Source organism: Lytechinus pictus, unplaced genomic scaffold (assembly GCF_037042905.1).
Source record: "Lytechinus pictus isolate F3 Inbred unplaced genomic scaffold, Lp3.0 scaffold_20, whole genome shotgun sequence".
Classification (NCBI taxonomy): Eukaryota; Metazoa; Echinodermata; class Echinoidea; order Temnopleuroida; family Toxopneustidae; genus Lytechinus; species Lytechinus pictus.
Window position 1 is genome coordinate 15041918 of NW_026974141.1, and position 22755 is coordinate 15064672.

General features: G+C 35.1%; 1 protein-coding gene across 1 annotated transcript; it reads right to left on the reverse strand.

Annotated features, from left to right (window-relative positions):
* Window positions 1-906: 906 nt before the first annotated feature.
* On the reverse strand, window positions 907-18126 carry LOC129282957 (sialidase-3-like). Its single transcript, XM_064114840.1, has 5 exons — window positions 17900-18126; window positions 17301-17390; window positions 15731-15906; window positions 5910-6101; window positions 907-2689 (listed from the first exon to the last, which is right to left on the reverse strand). The coding sequence occupies exons 1-5, from the start codon at window positions 18123-18125 to the stop codon at window positions 2345-2347; spliced, it is 1029 nt and encodes a 342-aa protein (XP_063970910.1). The 5' UTR covers window position 18126; the 3' UTR covers window positions 907-2344.
* Between the last annotated feature and the right edge of the window lie 4629 nt (window positions 18127-22755).

The window sequence follows — 22755 nt, forward strand, 5'->3', positions numbered from 1 at the left end:
AAACCTTCGCCAACCTTCGCGTAACGCCATTTTTGGTTGTGTACAAACCATATGAGGGAAATGGTGGAGGGGTGGAGGAATAGACGATTTATACATTTTAAGATATATATATATATTTTAGAGGTTTCTGGGTAATAAAATACGGACTTATTCCCATGCGCCGCCCTTGTGCCCTCTCCCAAAACCCCTCTCTCATTTTCCCCATATGTTTTCAACACAGCAGCGTGCCGATGTGCGATGGTTTACTTACTCAACGCTAGTGGGCGCCGTTCCTTATGAGCATTAATCGACCATTTCAAAAAATCGCTGAAGTGTCGATCTTCTCCTTGTAGTCTTTTTGTTGATACACAGTAGCCTTCCCTTAGCAATGCAGTGTTGTCTATTATTCCACATGCAACTGGGTAGTTATGTGCAACTCTAACTCTAATAATGGGGCGTTGCAAGAAACTTGCGATCAATTGCAAGTCTATTTTCCTTCCCGAAATCAAGCATATGCTGTGCAATCAATTGCAAATTTGCGGTTGATTGCTAATCTGCTCCATGAAACAAGGAGTGTAATCTGATATGCTAAAGTTAAAAGTGATCAATCAACTGTAAAATTGCAACAAAATATTTTCGATTGATTGCAAAGATTTTTTTGCAACACCACCTTAGGGACATCCCCTTCTGTTCATTGTATCTACATTTAACTCTATTCTAAAATATATGCAATTAAAATACTTCACTATCAGTGGAATGTACCAAAGTGCATATTTTGGCTAAACATCTACATTCAGATCTAATATACATATTGTCACATATACAATGTAAATTATTGCTTTTGTATTTTTTTTCTTAATAAAATTATGCTACTGCAGCACATTTAACCATAAGAAGGTTATCGCTACCCAGGGTTTTTTTTTTAGAAGGTTACAGAGGATTCTTGAAATACCTAGATAAGCAAGTGCCAAATGGGATACATCAATAAATAAATGAAATAGTTATGATTTGTATACATAGGGTAGTTATTTCAGGTATGAAAGTGCTTTAATCTGAATATTTCAAATTCAAAGCCTGTTTAGTAAAGGGTCTATCAATAATGTGAATTACACTCAATCTTCATCTAATATTTCAATATGAAAAAAGTGTAGTGGTCATTGAATGTTTTTCTTTCAGCCAATATATTCAAATTTGGCATCTAGAGCCTCCTCTAAGTAATATTTTTATTTCTATTTAGCATATGAGCACATGCTTGATTTGTAATTTGATATGAGAAAGCTACAAAGATTATATCTTCAAACTTTCAGCCCAATAATCCACGCTTAAAAAGGGGTTTTACAAATATACAAAGACACTTTAATTCGATTGGGCACTGAATCAAAATAAATTTTGATGTAAAATCAGTAAATCTATCAACAACAAAAAACACATTTTGATTTCATATCCTTCACACCAAAACCATTTAGGGCAACTGCGCTCATATAATGTTAATGAATTGAGATTGTGTTATGAACTTATGCACTTTTGGGGATTTGCTTTAACTAAAGATAGGTTTTAAACAACACAAGAAACAAAATATTGTTGACGTGCTTGCCAAAGACCTTTTAAACGATGAAGGTCTTTGACACAATCATCAACAATATTTTATTTCCTGTAGTGTTTTGTTGACTTTTATGCACTGTTATTTATTCATCCAGCACCTACAAAAACATTTATAATAATAATTTCTTTCAAATTTATCTTATCAACACTGACTGAGCATCCCAGGTAAAAAATTATAATTTTGATCTTTTCCGGGGCTACTTTTTGAAGTCACCAGCCCAATTTGGCTACATAGTATAAAAGTTTACATTGGACCCTATGTGAAAGGGGCTCTCAAATTCTTCTTTTAGGGTTCTGTAGGGTATTTCAGGTGCAAACTCACCCCAAGCCCCTGGAGATTTCACTGACAGATCTTATAAGCTACCGGTTTTAGTAAGCCTTGAATACCCTTCTAGAAGAGGATTCCATGTAAAAGCAGGGGTCCTGGCAAATAGCTCAGAAAACATTGCTCTCTGATTGGTTGGGAGTAAATTAGTCAGGAAATGTCCAAATATGAGGCTATTTCTAATAAGTTCAATGCGTATGCTACTGGTCACTAATAATCCAAACATTTCCGAATCTTTTACCAAGATCCAGATGTAACAAAGAGGGAGACCACAATCTAATATGAAAACATCCTATTCGATTCCTGTGACTAATCTGCTGTAGATCTGTAGGCAACAATTCTGAAAAGTGATTTTTCTGGGTAACGAGTCATTCAATGTTTAAGAAACCGAGCTGAGCTTGTTGCTAGGTGGGTAGGTGACTGGGCGTGTCCCTGTTGCTATGGATGCAGAGCGTTAGCGGTGAGTTCTGCCAATGAGAAGGTCTGAAAGGCGATTCTCTCGTAGGGATGAAGACTACCACACTCATAGAGACAAGCAAACTTGACGGTATTCCTCCCTGTCGCTCTCTCCTTCACCCGGTAACAGGTGAGATCGGAGTACGCGCTTGGACCGGGATTCAACGAGAGTGGTGGGCTCCACGTCTGGCAAGCATCGCGACTAAACCGCACTGACATGTTGACACGTGTGTTGCGACTGGCGGGGTTGGAGAAGATGATCCAACGCTCGGCATCTCTTTCCAGTTTGGGAACGTGATCCGGGGGTTCAAAGCTCATCACACTTGCCTAAAACAAGAGAGAGAGAGAGCAAGATTCATTCATTTATTTATTTTACAGTCCGAGTTCTCTTATCCGGCCTCCCCTTATCCGGATCTCTCTATTATTCAGATGCACACTTGCCGAGATTTTTTTGTCAATCTAGCTAGCACGTGGGGAAATGAGATTTCAATCTAAACTCAAAATTCCTATGCAAACTCACTTTGATTACATACAATTTCCAGTATAGTCTACCTACAACCACATTATTTTTCATGAAAAATATCTTACACATTATCACCAAAAGAACTTAGGGCAATTTCCAGTAAATCATGGCGTAGCACAACTATTTTATCACGTTCTCTTTTTTTTCAGGGAAAAACAACAATGTATGTCACAGTAGCTAGCTCTAGGCCTCGATACGGACAGCGCCATCTATCATGTTTGAGCCTACAGTCATAACAATGGCTGGCTTTGTGAAGTTGCGTTGCTCGCTGCAATGATCCAATTTTAAAACTTAGTTTCATCAAGTCATTCTCTTTCCTTTGAGTTAAGCTTCGATGTACTTAGTATACATGTACCTCAATCACTTCAGCAGGTAAATTATCCAAGAGTTTTGCTAACCTATTGATTTCATTTCCATAAAAAACACCTATATAATTTGCACTGACACTGCAGTGAATACTGTCTGTGTACGCCCACTATAATAGATTACGTGTAGCAACCATAGACTGCGAGAATTTAATATTGGGTCTCCCTTGATCCGGATAAAACCCTTATCCGGATTGGTGCTGGTCCCAACATGTCCAGATAAGAGAGGTATTTTAATTTCATTTTTACCACAATGTATATGGTGTTCTTAGAAAAGGGGGCCTTTTAATATACAGGCTCTGCTTTTAAGTTGGTTTCTTTTGATTTTAATTTCATGATGCTATTGTTAAAAGTTATATGTTGTGTATATGTAAATTGAACTACCATTGTAAATATGAAGAGGTTTACAGAGGACAATGAATTGAATTGAAATTGAACTAAAGAGTGGGAAAGGAAAAAGCTTATTAATTTATACTAAAAACTACTTCCATTCCCAAAGACATGGTTTTTACTCTATTTATATTTTATTTTATTTTTAAAATTCAATCTAGTACGTGAGGAAATGAGATTTCAATCCTATACGCAAACTCACTTTAATTACATATATTTTCCAATATAGTCTACATACAACATTTTTTTTCATGAAAATATCTCACCCAAATCACCGAAAGAACTTAGGCAGGATAATTTTCCAGTAAATCAGGGCGCAGCGCAAACATTTCATCACGTTCTCTTTTTTTTTTTTCCGGGAAAAACAACACATGTCTCGCTAGCTACACTAGGCCTGCAATACGGACAGCACCATCTATCATGTTTGAGCCTACAGTCGGTATAACAATGGCTGACATTGCGAATCGAAGCTGCGATACCTGCAGCGATGATCTAATTGTAAAACTTTGTTTCATCTAGTCATTCTTTCTTTCGAGGTATGCTCGATGTATACCTCAACCATTTTAGCAGGTAAATTATCCAACAATTTTGGCCATCGATCGATTTCATTTCCGTAAAAATACCGCCTATAATTTGCACTCACACTGCAGTGAATACTGTCTGTACGCGCGCCCACTACAATAGATAACGTGTAGCTACCGCCGTTGGGGAGCTGAGGCAGCAGCTGCGTGTATTTAATATTGGGTCTCCCAGATCCGGATAAATCCCTTATCCGTATTGATGCTGGTCCCAAAGTGTCCGGATAAGAGAGGTCGGACTGTATTTTTGAAATTATCATTTTACAAATTAGTTTTGTTCTATTAACTAAGGTCTATTCAATATATCAAATTTCTCTTTTGCACTTGTTTGGTCTCCATCACATGGTCAGGCAGTGGGTAAAGCACATGCATTCCCATCTTCTTAGAGAGAGATTGAGAAACGTGCAATTTTTGCAGCGGGGCAGAATTGGGAAAAACAATACCCTTGCAGAAGGCCAAGGAAGGTAAAGCTGTCAGAAGATTAAGATTTAAACAAATCTATCCACAGATGCTCATTTCCGTGACTAGAGGATTAATCTGGAGTAGATCAATTCTTATCTTAATAATAGGAATCTGCCATACTCCACCTACCAGGTCCTGTGGCCGGTAACGTGAAGCTTAGCAATCATGGTATTCTTTGTTTACAATTGACTGCATTAACTACAATGTTAAATCACTTGTGAAAATCAAGCGTACAATTAATTGCTGACCTTTGTTTTTTGGAACCCTGGTTTTCCCCTGCCCATGACATACTAGTCCACAATAATAGAGGGAAGCTCCTTTGCTCAGAGCTACTAATGTAGGGGGATGTCACCCAAATTCTCTAACCCAGTGTTAATCCCCTCAGTTGATCTCTCTATGAGGCTGTTCTCACTACGTTCCTAAAACTAGTTTACTGGAAACTAGTTTAGTGGAAACGAGTTTAACGCGTAGTGAGAACGGTCGAAGCGGTCTTGGAAGCGATCTTCCAAACCAGTTTGGAAAACCACCTCGTAATGTAGTTTTCAAGATCGCTTTGCCTCGTTAAACTGGTTTTAACGTAAGTGAGGACACAACCGTTCTTCGTGAAGCGATCTTCGCACATTTTGAGCGCGCTACTCCACACGACAATCGGACAGGTGTAGAATGCCTATGCTGCGGTTTCGAATTTCGGGCGAAACGTGTCACCCCACTGAGAGCGATTCCATAGCAACAAGAGCGCTTTGCGTGAAGTGAATTTGAAAACCACTTTCGTGTGATCAAGTGGGAACGCTAGCAAAGCGATCTTCCAAAGTGGTTTCCTGAATCGGTTTCCAGTAAACTAGTTTTAGAAAGCGTAATGAGAACGGCCTCTATGTTAGCTTGCAGAAAGACAGTTTCCCTCTTTCAATCTCTAATCTGAGGATCGTAACACAAAGGTTGGCGATTAATCATATGCTCAAATCTAATGATTAATTATACATTGTAGTCAATGCTATGCTTTGTGTTGCAGGCCCCAGGACTAATAACATACCTGGGGGCCGTTTCATAAAGCTGTTCCTAAGTTAAGGGCGACTTTAAGAATGACTGGAAAATCTTGTGGTAAATGATATTCATCATTAAATGTTCATTGGTGATAATTTAGTGCGTAAGGAAGGTCCGCCTGTCATTCATAAAGCCGCTCTTAACTTACAAACAGCTTTACCAAACACCCACCAGTACTAATGACATACCTGACACCCTCCAAAGTTCTTGATGGAAGGTATCCATCTTGAAAGGAAATATCCAGGTTCGTCTAGGTCATCTGAGAGTTCACCCATGGTGAATGAGATCCCTCCATCGATGCTATAGGACTCTTGACGCGTTGCCTGAGGATCACAAGTTCTGCTGTTGATATAAACATGACCTTCCTCTAACTCGGCGGCCTGGAGAAAACACAATATAAAACGAACTTTTATTATCATGTCAATTCATTTACTCATAAATATCCATGAAATACACAATATATACAAAGAGTCAAATTCACCCCCTCCGAAAACCCCCCAATAAAGTTAGTATGACAGGGATAGCAAGAAAGGAACAAGCCTTGTCATTATATGTAGCTAACCCAATAACATCAAACATACATTGCATGATAACGACAAAAAGGAAAAACAAAAAATCACCACAATAACTACAACATATAGGGGTGGGGTATGCCTATATAATATTGAATAAACACACAAATAATTGCTATATATAAATTGCCTAAATCATCATTTTAGGGAAAAAAATTTTGAAAGTAAAGAAAATTGCTTTGAATCGAAGAGAGGCAAATATTTTTAAATATTTTTTTTAACTTGTACCAACAAAACATGAAAGTTATAGATGAAACTGAAGTTATTTCCTTAGATACACACTTAACAGTTTTCATTGTCTGGGGCAGGGAAGGGAGAGTGGGGCATTATCATGTTTGTACATAAAAGGTGGGTTTTCACTGTCAGGTGATGCATATGCAATTGCAAAAAAAAGTATATCAACAGCCTGGATACGTGTAAATATAATTTCACCATACATAGTAGAATATTCAGGCAGGGTGCAAAAAACCTGAAAAAATACTTGTTTTGCTTATTCTGTGATTAAACAATTAGATCGTGTAAAGATCATGTAATGTAATTGCTACTCTCTATCAAACAAAAACAATACAGAGCTACAGGGTGCGGGCAATCCCCCCTCCCCCTCCCATCCCAGAAAAGTTACTCCCGCAGAATGCAAAAATGTCTACCATTTTGGTCTTGAAAGCCATTTCCTTTCAGTGTGCCTGTCAAATTCATGTGAAGTCAAAATATAGATCTTTTCTACCTCCATGGTTGAATGCTTTTATCCTCAAAAGATTTTTTTTATTAAAGTGACCCGCTCCCCTCCCCCATAAAAATCGCGTACAGACTTCAGTATCTTATATCATCCACACGAACAGTGAGTCATCAATACCTTTATATATGTATGTAGTTTAATGAATGATGGATGTACGTCATCCTGATTATAAGGTTAATGTATTGCTATATTAAGATACATCTTATTAAGTCACACCTTGGTAGCTAAGAAGAAATCAGGGCATCAATCAAAAGAAAAATTAGATCTTAAAGGGAACAGACTCAGCACTGTGTAAGCTAGGTCTCTTACTGACAAAGTCTTAAAATATGTGTATCCCCCGGATGTATCCACATTAATATAATTATTAATAATATAGAGAATAGAATTAGCCAATAGAATTATTTGTATAGTAAAACTAGAACATTTTTTTTACATGAAAAGTACTGATTGTACTGCTTGGGGAAAAAAAATATTGTTTTAATAATGAATTGCATAATGAGTTATCATTAAAGTTGGCTGATATTACGAAACTAAACGGCTTAGAATGTTGCACTATGGGATAGGAATCTAGCCAGATTTGAGAAATTGAGGATTTAATGCTCACCAATGTTCCTAAACTAAACTTACATTATCAGTTTACCATAAATCATGCACCTCACACATAAAGCAAACATCATACATCTATAACAAATCAATTAACCTACAACACTTTTTATAGAGCAATTAACATAACTCCTCACCCAAAAACATGCAACTTAACATTACCTTAAACCTCAAACCAACCCCAATACTTTGTTTCATCATGGACCTATTACGAAATAGGTCCATGGTTTCATTAACCCCAAAACTCACCCCAATATCCTTCACTGTTTGCTCTACATTAGATACCAAGTACTTGATTGATGATATCTCTTGCCACTTTCATAGACAGGTAGCAGCAGGTGCATCATAATTATATCCCCAATAAATATGAATAATAGATATTGACATGTGATATTGTCCGGTGAGAAATCTACAAAGTTATTTCTATTTCATTCACTCTAGCATACTTTACAATAGAATGCATTTGAAATGAAGAGCGTTCTTGCATTGAGGACTGATGCATGACAGGCATAAAACCTTTTCACACAAGACTTTCAGAGCTGGGCAAGTCCAAGAATTCGCGCGCGTTACGTATGGGACATTTCATAGGCTTTAATGACCTGAATAATAGTGTTAAATGACTTTGATTAGATTGAATACCCTCATGATGGTAGATATGTAGGAGAAGAATAATCATGCAAAAAATGGTGACATATGACCTTGACCCTTTAGAGAGAAAAGATGTGCCGTTACGTATGGGACGCAGAAAAAAGACAAATTTTAAAACATTTTTTTCAAGTTGAGAATTCTCTGAAAGTATTTCATTTGACAACTTTTAACTTAATGTGATAGAAATCACAATACTGTAGTATATCTAAGGCAAGTTTCACATCATAAGCCAAATCCCTCTAATTACAGACTCTAATTAAACAAATTAATGACATGTTACGTATGGGACAGTTACGTATGGGACATTTTGTCCCCATACAGAACGTACACAATTTTCCCCATAATTAAAAAAATTGAAATAATTTTTAAAATATGGAAATAACAAAAGAGTTTCTGTCTTTTAAAATGTTCTATTGAGACATGTTTGATATGACTGAAAAGGAAATTAGCCATTTCAACATTTTTTTTCTTGTTTTTCATGGTTTCATGAATTTCTTATGTATTTCTATTGTTTTTAATTTTTTAAAACATTTTTCCATTTTCACAATTTTTTCGCTTCAATTGTTTTCATTAATCAGTATTCATAACAAATCAGTCTTTAAAAACTAAAGAAAAGGTAAATAATCACTTTTAAGAGCACTCTTGAAATTTGTTTTCTCCATTCACTTTGTACACAAATCTCCCCATTGACATTGTGTGTAAATGTCCCATACGTAACATGTTGTCCCATACGTAACAATTTTTTAATTAACTTTTAATTAAAAAGTAAACTCTATTTTTGAAACTTTTTGGGGTATAACATTTTCATACCTAATATATTAGAACTTCCCAGAGATGCAACAATACAAGTATTGTATTATGAGAAATAACTTTAAAAAACATCCTCAAAATGTTACGTATGGGACATTCCATCCTTGGACAAGACCTAATTTGCATATTTAATTAGATGACACCACTTTTTTCCCCCAAAAGTAATAAGATGTTAGGGGGTCCATGTCCCACCTATGACTAAATCTCACAAGTTTTGTTTTTATTTTCTCTGAGTTTTTATAATTGTCCCATACGTAACGCCCATTTTACAAATTATGCAAATTAGGTGCCCCAAATTAGCATAAATATGCATATTATCAATTTTTTCTTAATGAAATTTTAAAATTCAACATTTGGGCTTTCTTACCCCACCAAAGATAACTTCTTAAATTAAAGATGAAATTTTGCCTTCCAGGGTGACCTTTTCTTGGACTTGCCCAGCTACAACTTTTATTTTTTTCAATCCATTGACTCCAATAGAATTAAAGACTAAATACATGTATTGGATGAAACATGAAATTCATACACTCGTCTGAAGAAGGGTGAATTCAGTTTTAGAAACTATTTAAATAACTAGTCCCAGATAATTTGCTCTTATTTTTATCAAAAGGATCACAAGCATGATATGAGGCAAGATTTTAGGATAAAATAATGCCTTTCAGTATATTGGAGTATTAAACATAATATTTAGTATGGTAGAAATGTCCAAAATTGTGAAAATGTCTGTATCTAGAACCTTGCTTTATGCAGTATCTATCAATGCCACCTTGAGGTTAAAAAATTGTTAATTTTTTTATTTACATGTATCTCTGATTAATTGATATAATAACAAATAAGCATAGAAAATATGTGCATGTAACTCAAGAATATATTTTCATTTATAACAGAACTGGTATTGGAAGGAATTACAAAAATTAATGAATTATTTCCAATCATGAGAACCTATTACTGATAGCTTCTAATATTCAATTTCTATCAAATAATAAATTATCCAGGTATTGTAGATGATATATTGCTAGATGTATGTCAGTTAGGATATTAAATCATGATTGATGGCAGCCCTGCTTCCTAAGGTCTTTGTTTAAATGGGTATTGAATTTAGCATGCACATGTAGTTATTTATGGATGTCCCAGTAGAGTAGAATGTCATCAATATCAACTCTCTTGGAGTAATGGAGTAATTTAACAGCCTTTTTTTATTGCATTTAGCATTACTTGATAAATAGTAAATTCAATTTGTGCAGACTTCATAAAAATGATAATGGAGAAGATGATGATAATGATGATAATGATGGTGATGATGATGGTCATGATGGTGATGATCATGATGAAGATGGTGATGATGATGATGGTGATGGTCATGATGGTGATGATCATGATGAAGATGGTGATGATGATGGTGATAATGGTGTTGAATATTTCTCGTTTCTATTTTTCCCTGTTAAAGGGGAAGTTCCCCTTGACAAAAATAATTCTGCTATTATACAATTGCAGAAAAAAATAAAACAAGTTGACCGCCTCTGGCAGCCTTGCCTGCATTATGCGATTCAATGTAGCAGAAGTGCTGACTTTGAAAACTACTATTGAATAATTATTCACAAAACAACACCATTCATATGATAATAAATAAAACACTATAATCATTTACCATGATACTCGATTACTGTTATGTCCAAGTTTCATGAATCAGATCCATAAACTTTTGAAGTTATGATGGTAATTCAACAGATATCCCCATTAAGGCCAAAGTTCATTGACCTTTGACCTTGGTCATGTGACCTGAAATTCGCACAGGATGTTCAGTGATACTTGATTACTCTTATGTCAAAGTTTTATGGACTAGATCCATTACTTTTCAAGGTTATGACAGCAATTCTGCAATTACCCCCAACATGACCAATGCTCCTTGACCCTGACGACATTTGACCTTGGTCATGTGACCAGAAACTCAGGCAGTATGTTCAGTGATACATCATTACACCTATGTCTAAGTTTTATGAACTAGGTCCAAATAGTTTCTAATTTATGATGACATTTCAAAAACTTAACCTTGGTTAAGAGTTCACGTTGACGACTGCTGCTGTTGGAAAAGCGGCGCCTATAGTCTCGCTCTGCTATGCAAGCAAGACAAAAATATAATAATAATAATTAGACTTGTATCGCGCCAAATCCACTCTGTAGAGTGCTCAAGCCGCTTTTTAGGAAATTATAAAGGAAATTAAGAAGAATTGAAGAGAAACGTTTTAAGGTATTGTTTGAAAGTTTCAGAGGTCAAGCACTGTGAAAGTGTATTACTGTGAAATATAAGTGAAGGTTTGAGGAAAATCCATTAAAGATTTTTTAAATGAATTAAAAAGTCAATGAGATGCTTTTTTTCTCAAAAAATGAAAATGGGTTAAATTATTGAACCATCAGTATATCAACAGACAAATTAATTCATACCAGCTCCTGAAAGAAGAAAATTTTTAGTCCACATGAAGTGAAAAATATATATTTTATGCATTTAACATATGGGGCAGCTGCTCGTTTATGTCACAAATCAAAATACAGGTCACGACAAATTGGCAATTATGTACATCTCATACCCCACGTTCAAAACTGAAAAATGTCCAATTAAACACAAGGAAAGACGACGTCTGCACCCCCTCCCCCAGATATTAAAAGAATATAAATTATCAATACAACTAGTTTTATTTCATCCTCAAATTGGCAATAGTGAATATTCTGTCAGCTTCAGGAGCACTTTCAATGACAGTATAAACACACTATTGCTTTTTAAAGCTCATAATGGGATTCAGCGAACAAATCAATAATATCAGGCAATGAGTATTGAGTGAGATGAAGATTTGACCGTGCAACTAATAAATCATCTCATAAATACCATTTGGCTGCGTGCGGGGGGGGGGGGGGGGGACAGAACTGGAATATTGACTTGGCTGGACAGGATCTTGACAAATAGAATTAATAACCACACAATACAAACAAAATGGCTATTGAGAGCGAGACAGTCATGTAGATAGAAAAATGAAGTTCATTTATCTTCTCGGCTGTACAAATAGTTTCATTATGGTGTGTTGGTCATTTCATATTACTAGCAGATGGCAGGCATGATATTCCCCTCTGAATAAAAAATCTGAAAATAGCCAAGGGTCGCTATTAAAGTCACCGCTGAAGTCCGAGGCGCACCGTTCGGGTTACAAGCTCTTGCACAGCAAAGAAATCCAAAGTGATTTCTCAAGGTGAGTCTGCATGATAGTTTTATCATTTGACTTTAAAAAGCAGTAAAAACTACATGAGAATGTTCTTGAGCAAAGGATTTCATGTAAAAACAAATTTGAAAAATAAAAAATCTGAAAAAAATTATCAAAAAAAACGTTATTGCATATAAATCACACTCAAAGCTATCAAAAAGTCAAGCTATGATTCAAGATAACCCAATTTACAATACACATTCATGTAAGTTACCCTCATATTCACTTTACTCTCCCAAATCAATTTACACTGTATGTCAGGGGTTAAATTAAGCCAAGGTCGCCACAATCGCTAATCAATTTGAAACAGATGGCTTCTGCAGAAGAGAAATCAATAGCATTTATGGCTTAACTTCAAACAGAGAGGGAAATAGCTTTTATTACAATGTGTTATGGAATAGTGTTTATAGCCATGAGTCAAAGAGACTGGGGGAGGTGGATATTGCAGTTACCTATGGCAAGCAATTCATGTCACATTTGCATTTACCATTTATCTATGATGGTATAATATAGATTCTATAATTAAAAAAAAATACTACATAAGATTTCTATACCATTCTTTCCATGCTAATTAAATGCTCAAGGTACCTCAGATCAAATTAATGTAATTACCAAAAATGTATATTTAAGGTTAATTTTTTTTAATGAATGAAAAAATACTGTCTGTCAAAAAGCATTCTTTACACAGGTAGATCTGCAAACTGCACTGAATCCTAAAGCATTCTTGCATTTTATTTCATGATATGTTCACAGAAGTGCAGTTTTTGTTTAATAGCTGGGTTCAGTTTACCTCATGAATACAACCATGGCCACGGGGCAGCCTCAATGCAAGCAATATTCCAGTATTCATGTCTTTGGACAAATCCCATTTTGGATTTATTTTTTCACGACATTTCATAACAGTCCGTTCACTAATGACTGCATGAGCAGTTCAGCTCCTAGAATGCTGAATGGATGTCTCATGGGCCTGACACACGCCTTTGTAACAGAGGGCTATGGGTTTGAATCCCAGCCATGGCATAATTTACTTCAGCAAGAAATTGATCAACACTGCCACACTTTACCCAGGTGAGGTGGATGTGTGCTCGGCAAGATTAATTCTGTGAATGCACCAAGCGCCATTGAGCAGCTGGAGCTAAGGCCAGGATTTGCCTTGAATAGGCTACTAGATAATGCGCCAATATATAAGAGCAAAGTCTGTAGTTGATGCCTTGATGGCTTGCAATAGTTGAACTCCCTATTGATCTTGGTCTCTAATGGTAATGTGGCAATCTAACAGACACAAAGGCAGATAGTATATCACATTAATGAGTGAAGTATAACACTGTGAAGCCGCCAATAAATGACACCTACAATGAAGAAGACTTTGAGGGATTTGTAAAAGAGAAATTGAACTGTTCTAATAATACTGCCTTTACAAACTTTTCGAGAAAATGTTTGAGAGATTGAAACGAGGAAGCCAGGGTCAACACAATGTAGGTCATGGGAAAAGATGATGCACCTGTAATTACAAATTTCATAAAGCTAATACTTCAAGCTCAATGGCAATACAAGTATGTAGCTTAAAATTAAATATGAACAGTCTAAAGACAGTCTTAAAACATTCCACGCATAGTAGACTAATATTTTTGTTATATTAATATTATGTTTATGATGTTTATGATTATGCCCCATATTTTGGTTTTTGTATATGTAACAGTTTGACTGATGATTCATCAGAAGTGTGCACGATTAGAAATATTTATCATTTTTGTTATTACAATTATAAATAGTATTAAAGCAAAACGTCCTGAATACAGTGTATTATTAAGATTTTATCTCTTACTGGACCATATTTGATTGGTCGATTTGATTGTGAGACAATCCCGTATTTACGTATTTTACTGGGCAAAAAGATCAAACCGGTAATATGAGCCGTATCACCTATTTGGTGTTAAGCTGTTGTTGTAATGTTGTTTTCATTGTTACGCGCATGCCCAGTGCTGATTTCAACCAAGTAATATGACGCCGTATTACAGGCATATTCATGCATCGCGCTGCGCACTACTACATGTATTTGTGCATTAATTTTAGTGGCCAAATGCGCATTGTTTTTACTGCGATGTCATGAATGACTTCCTTTCAAAAATCGTTCTCAACATGCAGGGTTTTGCACACAAAAAAATTCTATTCTATTGATTTCCCCTATTTTGCAATAACATAAGGATATACTTAAAGAGATAAAATCGTGACGCCCTGCTTGTTCTTACGAAATAGTTACTATGATGGTAACTTTGCCATACAATGGTATTTAACTAACAAGTTAAAGGGGAAGTTCACCCTGACAAAAAGTTTATTGTAAAAATAGCAGAAAAAATAATAAAAAATTCATCAAATAATTAAAAAGTTATTAGAATTTCAATTATTTGATTTGTGACGTCATATGCGAGCAGCATTCCTACATAGCGAATGGTAAAAAATCAATGAAATTTCATTTTCTCAGAAAATTGGAAATGGTTTTTACTGTATCTTTTGTATATCAATAGACAAATCATTTCACACCCGATCATGAATAGAAAACAAAATTAAGTCATCAGGAACCATATAAAATTTGAAATTCATGCATTTTATATTACATAACACATGGGGCAGCTGCTCGTTTATGACGTCACAAATCCAAAACTTTGAACTCTAATAACTTTCTTATTCTTTAACGGATTTTCCTCAAACCTTCACCAATATTTTTTACTATTTTTTCTGCTATTTTTACAACAAAGTTTTTTTCAGGGTGAACTTCCCCTTTAATGCTCATCAGCCAATCAAAATCAAGGATTTCATGCTAAATGTAGTTACCATTGGATGGCAAAGTTACTTTTATGCCATGGGGCCCTGGGCCCATATTCCGTTCGGCCTCTTGCCTCATGGAATATGGAACCAAAACAGATATTTCCCGTATTATGTGAACAGGCAGGGTCTAACGAATAGTACCAGGCATCTAGCCTGATCACTGACATAGTGATACTGCCTCAATCAACCTAAAAATGACAGGAAAGGCAATCAATATCTACAGATATCGACTGCTAATGAAGGCGATAGTAGCTCGTAGTCTCAGGACCATTGAGAGGCAATAGATTTTACTACAGCCCGAAGAAACGAGCAGTCAATATCTGTTATATATACCAATCATGTATTATCAAAGTTAAACAAATTATACCGCCCAGCTCAAATTGATTGATTGGTTGATTAATTGATTGATTGAATAACTATTTTATTTCCATGCAGCAAATGAACATACAATATATAATGAATCAACAATGATATTTTATGATAAAATAATTACAAGGGGACAGTCATAAGCACAAATCATGCCAATCGGTATATCACATGAAACAAATCTCAGGTAAACTTACCTGGCATTCATTAGCTGGTATATCGACCCCATACTCATCTTTGGCTGGTGGTATCTTCCCTCCAACCTGCCAGGTATCACCACCGTCATCACTGAAGAGGACAATAGAACAATTCCTACTACCATGAAAACTATCAAAGAACTCCAATATTGACCACTTCAACTCCGACAACCAACCTGGAAAACAAAAACAATGAACAGTAAATAAGTCATACAGGACAATATTTCATATTGTACAACGCCTACTTAGCTTGTTGTACGCAAGCAAATGGGAGGCTGAATGTCAAACATTCGTACCGTTGCACACAAGACATACATGTACAATCCAAAACGTACCGTCCAAAATGTACCGTTGCACGGCTTTGGGAGGTGACGTCACAATACGATTTAATTCATTGCGCTCAGTAATAATGAAGGTGCAATACGCGTATAAGCCTACTGGCTAAATGCGCAATGCTGCCCAAGGTCATGTGCGCCTGTGCGATTTTGCTTTTCGCTTTCAATATTTTTGCTCCCTTTTCATAGATTACTACAGGGAAAAACTCTTGTTTTTTCATATTTTCGCTAAATTCTGAGGCGTTGTATTCATATTCATGCAATGGTGCGAGATTTCGCATTTGGTGAAAGAAAGAGCATCTTTCTTTCACCTCATGCAAAATCTTGCACCATAGCACTCATGCCTATTTGCTATTTGTATACTATCATTCAAAGACAAGCGGGGGAGGTAGATTCATCCCTCCTCCTCCACCATCCACCCATAGATTACTGTACATGTCATAGTGTTCCTAACTGACTCAATTGAATTAAAGAACATTATACATGTAAATAATCATTGTTTTATGCATAAAATACCAAGAGATGAAATATTTTCATATCTAACAAAGATGATAACGTTTCAAGTGAAGATTACACTCAACACATATTTTGGGGTCGAATCAAACATACTTAGTACTTTGGCCAAAGTATTTTTAACAAAAGTTCCTGAAAGAGTATGGATACTATAAACATTTGTTTTAACATTGGTATCTTTTGGTCAATCACTAAAATCATTGAAAAACCAATGCAAAGTTGCCAGTTACAGTTACGGTAACAATAAGAATGCCTCAGGCACTCTGCAGAATGAATATCATAATTTTAGGTTCCACAAATATTTTTCATAATCATCAAAATCTGTGGGATTTTTTTCACAGGAAAATAAATACTTAAAAATGTCTAAAACCACTGATTATAATAATAGTCTGTATTCATCTTTAACAGATGTATTCACTAATACAGGTTAATTATAAGTAAACCTTCCATCAGTCAAATATTTGGGCAAGTTGAAGCATTTTATTTTTAGACAAAATTATACAAACTAGAAATTTTTCCAGAGTCAAACAGATTTTTATATTTTCGCAAAAGATTTAACTTTATAGGCAAAGTAACTTGTGTTCAAACTTCTAAAAATAATGTTTTATTTTAATATCAGTCTTTATTCAATTATGCATAAACTATAGTGATGATGAATACAACCATGAAAGAAAAAAAATATTGCCAATTTGAAGAATAATAGTGATTATAAAAGGACCAACCTGTGGCGCCTGGCTGCGGTTTCTCTTTCCAATGAATGTTACCAGGAACAATGAGTCTTCCGGATTTCAGCTGTAAACCATGTCCTGGACCTACAAATAATTACAAAATACACCATTAAGTTGATCAACTCTCATCTACATGTACAGCGTAAGCACCCCTACTGAAAATGGTAGGTCCAGCCTTAACACTGTACCAAATTATACACAAGCTTGTCATAATCATTACCACCATCATGATCACCATGGTCACCATAATCATCAACATCATCATCAACATCACCACCACCACCACTATCATCATTATCATCAGCACCATTATTATCACCATTCACCAATACCATCATCATCATCATCATCATCATCATCATCATCATCAATTTCATCATCATCATTCACCAATACCATCATCACCATCATCATCATCATCATCATCATCATCATTCACCAATACCATCATCACCATCATCATCATCATCATCAATATTATCACCATCACCACCACCATCATCATCACCGTTATCATCACCATCATCAACATCATCATCATCATCATCTTCACCATCATCATCATCCTGCTCATCTTCATCATACCAACCAACCTGATGCATATATGAGTGGTTCTGGATCCATTCTACCAAGGGTTTGACTTGTAATATCCAAAGGTTCTGACCATGTCCGTCCATCATCTACACTCTTGGTTACGTAGAGGTTCTGTTGGTATTTGTCACCCCTGATAAGATCTGCCTCAGATAGTTCTATTGGGAATGTAATGAAGACCAGGATAATGGTGTCTATGTCCTCATCCACGATTGGTACGGGGTTCATCGCCCTGGTAACAATAATTAACACTAGTACATTCATATCCTGCAATTTCTATATGTATGTACTGTTAAAATTTCATATTTGTGTACTCAATTGTGCACTACAATAATGTTATAAGCTTTAGCGGTGCTGCCTATAGGAGCTCAAGATTTCGAGGAATTTCTTTCTTCCTGGTACCCATTCACCTCACCTGGGTTGAGTGCAGCACAAAATAGGTAAATTTCTTGCTGAAGGAAAACATGCCATGGTTGGGAATCGAACCCACGTCTCTCAGATTGAAAGACTAGGGTAATAACCACTAGACCACGACCAGAGATGATATTAACATATGTCTTAAAAGCCTCTTTCAAGTTTTCATAAATGATAAGTACTGCATATGATCTATTCCAGAACAGAAACAAGTGTACATCACACAAAAATGTTGCTTGGGAATGAGCTAATACATTTTTTGCATGCCCCTCAGTTTCAAAGACATTAAAGGAGAATGAAACTCTTGGAGCAAGTTAGCTTTTGTGAAAGCAGAAAAATCAAAGAATAAGATCAACAAAAGTTTGAGTAAAATAGGACTAGTAATAGAAGAGTTATGAGCATTTGAATGTTGAGATCACTAATGCTATGGAGATCCTCCCATTGGCAATGCGACCAAGATCTATGATGTCACAGGTGAACAACTCTCCCCTTTTGGACACTGAAAATATACCCCAAAACATCTCTTTTTGCTCATTCTAATCATATGACAAACGATTCATCAATGATATAATGTTGTGAAACCTCTGTACTTGTCCTCTCATAAAGAGAACACCTCACCTTGTGATAGACTCTATAAAAGTGAGAATATAAGTGAAATAAGTACTAAAGTAATGAAGGAGTTGTACGTGTGTGACATCACATATCTTGGTCGCATTGCCAATGGGAGGATCTACATGGCATTAGTGATCTCAATATTCAAATGCTCATAACTTTCTTATTATTCATTCAATCTTCCTCAAACTTTCAACAATATGTTTCTTTGATTTTTGATTCAGCTGGTTTCAAGGGTTTCATTCTCCTTTAATAGACAGATTTGTTGATATTTCATCACACTGTCACATGTACATGTAGTTCTCATTCAGATTTACTATGTACATTTGTGAATGTTCATGAAATAATATTAAAAAAATACTAGATGTATTCCACTGTAAAAACTGACATCTGGGGAACGTTTAATCAACATTTTGGTCTGACATGTTGTCAGATCTGACAACTTTCCTTGATTTTGATTGGCAGAGAAGTACTGTTGCTATGGTAACTGTAGAATAAAGTGATGCTTTGTCTGACAAGTCCATTCACGAAACACTCTACCGAATCCATTGATAGTAAAATACAGTGATAGTGTGCTTGTGTATTTATAAGGTACGTTCTTCATTTTTGATTTATTACATTACACTTTTTAGTTAAAAATTTTCTATTTGTTTATTCCGTACAGGGTCCCATTATACTTGCAAGCTATGCTTTTCTTTGGGGCCCTTCTGATTTTAAATTTTTTTTATGTGTTTGCTTTACTTATGTTTTTAAAGGAAATAAATGAAATGAAACAGTTTTATACAATAATTACTGTATCGGAATGTACAAGTAGATGATACATTGAAAATTGATAGCCTAGGTCATTATCAATTGCATTTGTTCAGTTTATGTAAATTTCTTTTCTATCATTGACAATCATTTTTACTTAATATACATGTTTACTTTTAACATCACCATCATCATTGCCATCTCCTCCCTCTCCTTTTACTCCATCTTAGCAGTAGACTCCCCATTTAGACAAGTATTATTTTTATATTCTTTCTCATTTGTTCTTTTCTGTATTTTAATCTCATGCAATATCTTTCTCCCCCTCTACATGTATCTTCGTTTTTTTCTCTCTCTCACTTCTTCGTTCTTCCTTCCTCTGTCTCTTTCCCTTTATCTCTCTCTCTCTCTCATTTGCTCCTGTTCGCATCTCGACTCTCCACTTCCCCCTCCTCTATCCCTCTCTCCCCACATCTTTCCCTGACTCTCCATATATGCATAACCCAATACACTCCTAATTCCCACTACGCGTAGTTATTGACTTTTAATGCTCAAAAGTCAATACCAGCAATGTGGGAATTAGCCCAGAAATTAGGGCTAAGTACTCAGGGGTATCTAAGTGACTATATACCTGGATAATTTTTAAGGGGGAGCCCTTGTCGAACTGAATTAATTTTCTTGTTTGCTCGATGATGCTTAGGGGTCGATCAATGGCGTAATGATATTACGTTAGTTAGCCGAGTCACGCGGTTCGGGGGATAATTCAATTCATGAAGATGCGATGAGTAAAGATGGATGGAACGGTGCTCCAGTGATATTCTCCACATAAAAACAGTGAAGTAAAAATTAGTCAAAGTTGATGTACTAAAGATAATCATCATCATGGAAAGCAGAAAAGTTGGGTTTAGAACATAAATGAGTAAAATGAATAAAATAGATAGAATAAATTAATCAATCAATGGATAAAGAGATAAATAAATCAATATAAATGAATTAAAAATAAATAGAGAACTAAGCAAATTAATTTGTAAGTAATAAACTATTAAATTGAATATATAAATACATAAAAAATAAATAAACAAACAATGAATAAATATAAATAAACAAATAAAAATAGATAAATAAATAAATAAATGAAGAAATAATAAATGAATGAATAAATGAATAAATAAATAAATGAATAAATAAATAAATGAATGAATGAATAAATAAATAAGGAGTGACAAGAACTTGTATGTGACAGCAATAAATTCTATTTAATGCAATTATATTCTTTCAAAGAAGGGCAAGTCCATGTATTTTTTAGAAGTTTCACACTTCTGTTGTAGTTCTATATGATATGTTTTGTAAGGCATGATAAAACAATATTTTGATATTTCTTTAATTTCACTTAGTCAAATATTTATTTAAATGTTGAAATACTTGTTTTATTTTAAAAGCATCTGAGCCTCCTGAGGTTAAAAAACAGTGGCTTCTTAAGAAAAATAAAATTTATAACTAAACCAAAAGAATATTGAATAATTTTCTTTGATAAAAAATGAATGACAGTGACATCAATGACAATATATTCTGAACTTAGCTTTTACCAATCTTCAAGGAGTCTACAACAAGTCAAAAACATTTATAAAAGAAGTTACGGAGGTACTTTGGTCTAAGTTACATTTCTATAAAATGATTAATGAATTGAAAGTTTATTTGACTGAAGTATATCAATGTTGCTCTCCGATCGACGAGTGTGTTTGCTTTGCTCTCGATCAAAGAGAAGAGAAGATCGCTACATTAAGCAGACAGGGTATTAACTCTCTCAAAATGTCGCGATGATAACAGAATGGTAATCAGCTTCAAGTAGTGCCCTGAAAGTGAGGAGTGACGACATGATTCCCTATGGGTGGGACAACAATGATGAGGGTATGAATCTTAGAGGATGACATACATAAAGGTTTATGTTTATTTCAGTAGAGTTTGCCAGTCTCTATAGACCTCAGCAAGATGAGAGACTGGGGAGAGTTCAAAGATGCATGGTTTATCTTTGTTGCAAGTATTTAAAGAAAAACACCTTTGACCTTTCTGTCAAACCTAGGGCAATTTTTTAACAGAGGATGATGATAATAATAATGACATAGGGTATTTATATTGAATGAATCAAATTTGAGTATAAACAGTACAGTGCGGCAAAGCAAATCTAGATTTTTCATTGATATGAAGACGACTTCAGAAATAAGATAAAGTGAAACACCTGCATGAACAACAAGGGTGTGAATATTAGCTCCCTGCGTTCAGCCTGTCTCACACCTTTGCGTTTTGTATAGTTTGCATTCAGCTGTGGATTGACTGAATGCAGAATATTTATGCAGTCAAAGGCAACACAATGCAATGAAACGAGCTAATACGAGGTCAATATGCAGACTAACAAAGAGGCCTTGCATTCTACCTCAGCTGTATGATTTTTTTTCCACAACTAAACACAACCAAATGCAACCTAAATTCATCAAAAATCTGAAAAGTCCATGATTAAAAAAATATTATTTGAGATTTTATACAAGTAGAAAATGGACGATTCTTTCCCATTATTTGACAATAGAAAAAATAGGGGTTTCATTTAGCAAAGATGTTACCAATCATTCACAAATTTGTGCATAACCTTTAAACAGCTTAATGAAACACCCACTTGATCGGTAAGAATAGCCCCATTCCTCATTGTCCTTTGTTCATGTGTATGGCATGGTATTCATGTATCATCCTCATGATACCTCTCTTTGTGAACGAGCTTTGTCATATCAAATAAGTATCCCATGCAATATTCCTTCATATCTACCAATCAATAACTCTCACTTCTCAATATTATTTCATCTTGCCTAGTCTGCTTTCCAGAGTCCACTCAATTCTACTAAAAATAAATACTATCATAAGGGCTAGGGAAGTTCAAGCAAATATTAAAGTTGGTTTGATATTTTTGTATTAAAAGCAGAAAAATTAGAGAAAATATTGGTGAAGATTTGATGAAAATCTGGCAAAGAATAATGAAGAAATAAAGTCATATTTTGCGATGTCAAACAAAGCAGATTCCCCATGGTAGTATGTAAAT